Source organism: Morone saxatilis, unplaced genomic scaffold (genome assembly GCF_004916995.1).
Source record: "Morone saxatilis isolate NCDOM2014 unplaced genomic scaffold, NCSU_SB_2.0 Contig2, whole genome shotgun sequence".
NCBI classification, from domain to species: Eukaryota; Metazoa; Chordata; class Actinopteri; family Moronidae; genus Morone; species Morone saxatilis.
The window spans coordinates 19346989-19355100 of record NW_023339762.1 but is presented as its reverse complement, the minus strand read 5'-3'; the positions used below and the strand labels follow the sequence as shown (position 1 = coordinate 19355100).

The 8112-nt window shown below is 39.1% G+C and overlaps 1 protein-coding gene across 1 annotated transcript in view; it reads left to right on the top strand.

The window, feature by feature from the left end:
- fbxl13 (F-box and leucine-rich repeat protein 13) overlaps positions 1 to 8112 on the top strand; it is an 18272-nt gene that overhangs the window by 5609 nt on the left and 4551 nt on the right. The window contains 6 exon segments of the mRNA XM_035664910.1: positions 584 to 738; positions 2008 to 2117; positions 2215 to 2307; positions 3830 to 3925; positions 4034 to 4169; positions 7679 to 7731. Of these exon segments, the coding sequence (XP_035520803.1) occupies positions 584 to 738; positions 2008 to 2117; positions 2215 to 2307; positions 3830 to 3925; positions 4034 to 4169; positions 7679 to 7731 (643 nt within the window).

Sequence of the window (8112 nt, the reverse complement as noted above, 5' to 3'; positions counted from 1 at the left end):
ATATGACCCAGTTTTCCCAGTATGAAGCAAATTTCTCCATTTTATGATTAACAAATGCTGTTATCTTCTCCATTTTGTAAATGTCCATTCTTCTTGTATATTCATATGTCTAAAATATGTTGTATATGAAGACACATTTAAATAACCTCTCACACAAAAGTCTCTGAAAATTGATCCACAAAGATAAAACATTCATAACACCAAGAGAGAGTGACACAGATGTAACTCTAAGCAGAAATGTAACCCTTGTGAATGAAAGTCCTGAATGTTTTTAGTTGATCAACACGTTGCTGAGTTCATGAGGATATTCTGTTTCACAGATTGCCTTTCAGCTGTCTGTTGTCAGTGCTGACCTCTGTATCATCGGCCTGTTGTCCAGTCAGTCACTCCGTCCCGTCTGAATGTCCAAACATGCTTCAGCTGAGATCATCATCATTAGAAAAAAAAACTTTATTTGAGATTAAATGATATAATTGAAGTGTTACTAACTTCTGTACTGTTGAGTTAAAGCAGGTTTCTGGCACTCTGCCTGTGCACCTTTCCACTGAATTAATCATGAGCTATGTTGTTGCTGTGTGGACAGGAAGTGGAAGAGGTTCACTACGCAGAGAAAGAGAAGCGCCATAGAGCTGACTCTGAAGATGAACCTCGCAAAGAAGCATTATGAGAGGAAATGTCAGTGGCTTGCACTCACCAAATGGTCAAACTGGGTAAAAATGCACAAGAAGACACAGGCTGGTAGGTGACTACTTAAGTATGTCTGAATGAAAAAATAATCACGAGGAGTTTTAACCAAACTAATGTGGACTGACTGTTGTTGCAAGCTATGACTCTCTTACGTATAGAGCCAGAGAAAACATGCAGTGTGGTTAAGAAATGTGTCCAGATATGTATCATTTCTTCCTCACTGTGTGACTCATTCTGTCCCCCACACCTTCCACTCTTAAACTCTTCCACTCCTGAGACTTGACTCTACTTTCATAAACTAAATTTGTCTTGAGATTCAGGACAATACGACTTTGTGATCATGATATCGTCGCCATCATTTAGTCCACAAAAAATGCAGAAATGAAAATAATACTTGTTCTGTTCAAAAGTGATGGACATCTATCATGAGCATGTCTTCTGATCTTGTTCCTAAAGACGGAAGTAGCAACAATCCTTTAACTCTGGGTTTTAGTATCAGTACAAATTTACATCCCTCTATCCTGCACACATCACCGAAGGTCTAATTCAATACCTACCTCCTAAAGATCTTCCTGGCAGCAAATAAAAAGTCCATTACAAAATATTGGCTTTAGAAAAACTGCCTCACTCCCAGCCTCTTTGTCAGTGTTGTTCAACATCTTCATCTGACCTACTCCAGATGACTCTATATGACTTCAAAAAGAACTGGGAGAAAAGACAGAAAAACAGTGGGAAGATCTTTATAAGACAGATCTCTCATATTTGTATATTATTTTAATTATATTTTTATGTTATTATGTGCAGTATTTTGTTTTTAAATGAGATAATTTTGCCTACACTTACTGATTACCCCATGATCTCATATTTGTTTGGTCGTTGTTAGGGCTGCACGATATGGTAAAAACATCATATTGTGATTATTTTGACAGATAATACGATATGTGATATGATTACTGTGGGACAAATTTAATTTTCACTGAAAAAAACTATTAAAATCATGATGATGTGAAATTTTTGGTGTCTATACCAAACAAACATGTTCTCTTACAACAAGATTTGTAGGCCATGTCATCTCTGCAGAACTACAATACATTATAATGCTGTTTTACAGATTTTACCTTTATTTAAAAAATGCAGCTTCTACAATTTGCATATTGCGATTTCAATAATATTGTGATTAATTGTGCAGCCCTAGTTTTTGTTTTGTTTCTTGTTTTTTGCTCCTTATTTGCTTTTTGTACGCTGTCTTTGTGTGAAAAGTGAAGTGGGAAAAAAAGTGATGGATCTCTGAAACAAGATTTATATTTCTTTTCAACTTAGTTGCCATCGAGAAACTTGTGAAACTTGTAAACGCTGGCCGCCTTAAGCGCATCACGGCTGCATGGCGTAAAGTTGCAAAGGACTCAAAGAGGACAAAAGAGTATTTTAAGGTATGAATTTATTTGGAATTTCAACAAAAAAAAACAACTAATTCCTTTTAGCAACTTTCTACATTTCTTTCTTTGTGTGTCCGTATGAATCTTGCAGAGGTTGGAAATGGGCTTTTTTGAAAAAAAAGTCCCCCAGATTTGGGAAGGATATGACGGATTCTCAGTGCTCCCTAGCAGCCTCTCACTGAAGGTAGTTCCTCTCAAACAACACAACATTCACGTGTCCTTCAGCCAGTTTCTTCACATTTTCTTTTATAATGAGCCTAATTAGTTCCCACACAGACAGATTACAGCCCTGGAGTTAGCGGCTATACCTCTCTGTTAAGTAGTCAGTGATGAGATCATATATGTTACATAAGACTTACTATAAAGTGGTTTACTCCACTGTAAACATGCTTTCAGTCTCTTGGAGGCCAGTTGATTAATGACTGTTGCAGCTCATTATGGTGTAGTATAGCTATGACCCATTACCACAGAAGCGTTTATGTTTATGGGACAACTTTCCCACAAGATATGTTGTTGTGTTTTTTCCACATCAATAATTGTATTTTTGTAGAAGCACTTTCATATCAGTCGCTCTGTAGTTTATAAATATGTTCAAAACTCCAGTAAACATCTTTTCTGACTCTGCTCGCACTTACCAGATATAGCCCCTGTTTGCTTTGGATTCACACACGCTGGCAAAGGGAGCACCGTTTTGGCTTTGTTTGCTCTGGTGTTTCTGTCCAGCACTTCTCCTGATAAATAGTGCTCCAGCATGACTATGTTTGGAGAAAGAAAGAGGCTGCTTGTTCACTTACATCACACTGCCAAAGTGGCAGAGGTGGCAGTGGATCCTGTCTGTTCTGGTTTTGGTGCCTAATTGTCTCCTTGACGCTGGCAAAATATTTTGAAAAAGTTACAGCTGGTTCTGTGAGATTAAAACCTATAGGACCAAATATTGATCATGTAATCAGTATGCAAGTTGCTTCATTGCTTTAATCTGCAGATTACTTTATCATAACATTTGGCAAAGGGCAGGGTGTTCTTAAATTGTTTCACTTATGAAATGTCAACACTTCAATGTTTATAAAATGTATCAACCGTTCAGCTTATTTATACCTTATGACAAGAACATTATGGAAGAACAAATAAAATGTTGTGGAAAAAATACCTTAAAGTAGAAAGAAGAAGAAGAAATTCAAATGTTTATACCTTTCTGTATGATCAAATATGTCCAGAGGAAGTAACTAAGTACAAATACTTTATTTCAGGTATCTGAACTTTACTTGAGTATTTATTGTTCTGTTAACTTTTTATTTTAGTCCCAACATTTTTACACAAATATCTGTACTTTCTACTCCTTACGTTTACAAAACAGTCTTGTTATTTCAGTTCAATGTATTTGAGGGGAATTGTTGATTATTATTATTTTTTGCATCAATGCACGCCTTCCCAACATCAATACGGGTGCATATCACACGACAGACTTAACATAACGAAAACAGTATATCAGACAAGAATGGGAGACTCAACCCTATTTAAAGTTTCAGTACACAGAAATAGTTGGTTAAAATGTCCTTCAGAGAAAACCAAGAGGACTTTACTTTACACTTTTATACTTTGAGTACATTTCAGAGCCTGTACTTTTTCAGTGAATCAGTACTTCTTGAATAAAAAATGTGTGTACTTTTGCCACCTTTGAAAATGTCAGATGATTGTTTTCTCTGCAGATCTTTCAATATTTAGAACTGCGAGACTGGCTAAATTGTGCCGAGGTGTGCTACGCCTGGAGAGCTATCATCCAGTCAGGCACATTATGGAGTCAGGTCTGTACTGAGAGGTTGCTTTCCTGTATTTAATTCACAGTAGTGTTTAAAGTTGTAGTTGTTAAATGTTGTAAAGTATAAATGTTCTCTAATATGTGTCCCTTTTAGATCAATTTCTCTGTGGAGAAAAACTGGATAACAGACAGCACAATGAAGCAGATTCTGCAGAACTACCGCCCATTTGTGATCCACCTCAACCTGCGCGGCTGCACGTCTCTAAAATGGCCCAGCTTAAAATGCATCAGTGAGTATTTATTATCCGTATTTCTTTTAGGTAAGTGTGCATTGACCCATACAGATCACGTTCTAATACCAATAATTAGTCAAAACAACCAGAAAATGTGATAACTCTTATATTTTAATTAAAACGACAACACTGACAAAACATAAGAGTACTGCTGAAAAATGTAGTTTCTCCATCTGATACAGACTGTTACACAATATTGAAAGGAAAACAAGAGCCTTTTCTAAAGTCAAATTTTAGGTCACATTTTCAGGACAGCCTGATAATCTGGTATTTCTGTGGCGCTCTCAAGTGGCTCGGCTCCAGCTCCTCCTCCAGCTCGCCCTGCACTTCCATTGGTGTGTTCCATAGCTCAGGGTCTGTTTGGTCTTGATCAGTTCTGCTGTGCTGTCTGTCCTTTGGACACTCTCTGTTGTAGGAATGCACATACTCCTCCACACTTTCCCCAGTATGTTCAGGAGGGGAGTGACACAGCAGGCCAGAGTGCCTCACCCCTGGGTGCAGACGCAGCCAGTACACCATGTAGTGGATGCTGAAAAAGTACAATCAGGTTCTAATCATGATTTGGATTTGTCCAAAAAAGAATTTTTGTTAATGGTTCAGCACAATAACCTACCTGTAGTCACACACCCAGGGGTTTCCTCCCAGTTTTAGCTGTGACAGGAAGTAAAGGTCTTCAAGAACCCCGTATTTGACAAAATGTATGCTGTTGTCAGATAGGTCCAACTCACGAAGGTGCAGGAGTCCAGACAGGGAAGCTGAGAGAAAGAAGAAAGAATTGCATGAGCATACTGTGGCATTATTTTGTTTCTTGCTTTCTTATGTGGCTATATTTAGACAAACGTGTTGCTGGTTATTGTTAACCAGAAGTTTAAAAAAAGCCAGTAATGCAATCAAACTCTTATAGCAATGTGCAGGCTGGTGTTCAGTTTGTGTTTGAATCACTTAAGCAACTCAATGTGTGTAACCCTCTCAGCTTTCTCCACTATAAATAAAGCCAATACTGTGTACACACTGATGGCAGAGTGCCAGGTGTCTCTAACAAGGAAAAATGGGAAACAGAAGTCGGCAGCAGTTGCATAACATCGTCTCAACCTTTTGGCTTTCCATATGTTATCTATCAGCCAGAGAAACTGGACTTTGTTTGTGTAGGTTTTCGTTACAGGAACATTAAGTACATGCTGTGATATTCACGGATTGTGATTAATAGGGATTCAGTAGTAATAGCACACATACCTGTGTCAATGCGCTCCATGTTGTTATTAGTCAGGTTTAGGGTTCTGAGGCTCCTCGCTCCTTGGAAATCTCTGGCTCTGAGATGATGGATTAAGTTATGGGACAGATCAATATGAACAACATCATCTGGAATACCTGCGGGCACCTCAGTTAGACCTAAACATACAGGGGAATGCATTAGTCACATGTATGAGATTAAAAGTCAGCATTTCTTTTTTATTAATTACAATAAAGTCCAGCCAAAGAGTGTTCTAAGAAACCAGCTTGAGTTTCCACTCTTACTACTGTACTGAAGAATTGGACAGAGACAGATTTACGCTCTGCCTCGATCCATAACCTGAATTTGATATTAAAATCCAGGCCTCCTGCCAGCACGAGACTGATAGTAGTAACACATTATTTGATTTACTTTATTCTTAGGCAAATTTTAAATGCAATGAACTTATGCTGACGTGTTAGCCAAACTTTGTTTAGCCAGTGCTTTCCCAAGTTTATAAGATGACAAGTAGAATCAGTCAGCAGAAGAAGGCAAGCAATGTAAAAGTGAATAGAAAACACCTGCCAAACCAGATGTGTTTCTTTGCTAGTTCTGTTTCTGGCTCTGAAAATCCTTTTGAGAAATGGAAGTTTAGTCATTCCAGTCATGTGACGGTAATATTTAATCACGAGCATACGAGCTCTCTGACATAAAGCTTCAGAGATATTTTTCTTTACTGCTCTGTTGCATAAGAAACACGTGGACTAAAACACAGTGAGGTTCAGCTCAGGGTAGAGTGACTCAAACTGATTCAGGAAAATAAAAGCCGATCATGAGCTTGCCTCGTTTACTGCAGTCCATCCGTTTTTGGGGGAAATGGTAGGTATGGCAAGATGTGGTGGCGTCTGGTTTGGTGCGAATTGGAATGGGCTCTATAGGGAATAGGGAATCGGTGTCGTCGCCCTGTGGGTCATTGGTTGGGTCCTTCTCCTTACAGAGTAACTCAGGGTCAACCTGCTTCAACTTCATGCTTTTTAGTCTGGCGGGTTCTGCACACCTAGAAGAGTAAATTTAAAGGTTGTTTGTTATTCTGAGACTCAGTAAATTACTCTTTCACCTGTGGAATCAGAGCAATTGTGTTAGGTTAGTGTCAACCTCTTTGTGGAATCCCTCACCTGGCATGATTTCCTAGATTACGGTTGCTCGGGACCTGAAGGGTGCGGACGAGACTGTCCATCGGGCAGAGACAGTTCCAGGGATTATCATATAGACGTAGGTAGTTCAGGTTCGGCATGGGGATGAGGGCCTCCTCGCTAAGTGTTCCTAGGCGATTGTGCTGCAGCAGAAGGGTTGTGAGGCGTGTCAGACCCTGGAAGGCCCCTTCTTCTACTAAAGAGATCTGATTCTGCTGCAGGTCCAGACTGGTTAAACTCTCATATCCAAAGAAGGCCCCTTCACGAAGAACTTTGATCCGGTTGCGGGCTAGGAGGAGGTGCTTTGGTTGGTTGGACCAGGTCTGCGAGGTGGGAACGGAGGTGAGGCGTCGATCCTGACAGTCTACAAAGACTTCTCTAGATTCTGTCAGTTCTGAGCAGTCAGGCGCTGCAATCCTGGAGGGACCTGATCTGCTGTGACGCCCAGCACCTTTTACCCTGACAGATTTCAAACACAAATAATCAATTTCATGGGTTGTCACTGTCTGTATACAATACGTTTACATGGTCATTAGAGTAGGTGAAAAATGGACCCAAGAGTAAATCCATACCGGTCCCTCGTGAGTTTATGTCTTGCTCCTCTGAGGCCTCTAACCTTCCCTGGTTTTTTCATCTCGGTGGTTGGGAGCAAGAGGAGGAGCAGGGAGGCTAAGAGGAGTGAGGAGATCACACGCATAATGAACCCTGCAGGGATTGTCTTTTCAGTAAGAAGAGCTTGAGCCAAGGCCGGAGTTTGGGATGAAAGTCTTGTGAAAAACGGGCTCGGAGACAGAAGCAATGGGGCAAAGGTGAACAGTGTTATTGTTGATGTAACACAGCTGCTGCTTACCCTACGGAAGAAGTGAGAGTTAGCACATTATATAAGAGATAGGAGCCACCCAGGAATTTATATACAGCTTTGAAAGAAGGCAGAATACTATGACACTTCACGTTGTTCCTTACATAATGTTGTATATTACTTTATTATATCGTAACATACATGTGTTATTATATTATTTATATATAGATACATATTTCCAAAAATGGACTACACAGTTTGACCGGCTGTTTCTCTGTTGTTGTGCTTGTTTCTGTTTTATCAGGTGAATGCAGAAATCTCCAGGAGCTGAATGTGTCAGAGTGTTTTAATGTTACAGTAAGTAAAACATTAAGTCTAATTATAATAGACAGTGGATCATCTTCATATCACATGTCCTGCTTTACTGTTTACACTATTCAAGTTCAAAGTCAACTAGATAGTTAATAATCATAAATATTGTGAAATATTGTTTCAATTCAATTTATTTGTATAACGCCAAATCATAACAGAAGTTATCTTAGGGCACTTTTGAAATAGAGCAGGTCTAGACTGTACTAAATTATTTACAGAGACCCAACAATTCCCATTAAGCCCTGTCCTATAATAAATCAATGAAAATATCCTTTAGCTAAGAAAAAATATTTTGACAGACAATTTATTTGTCTGGTAAAGTGTCCCTCAGTGTTTGTCTTTATTATGTGATCATTGTTCAGATCA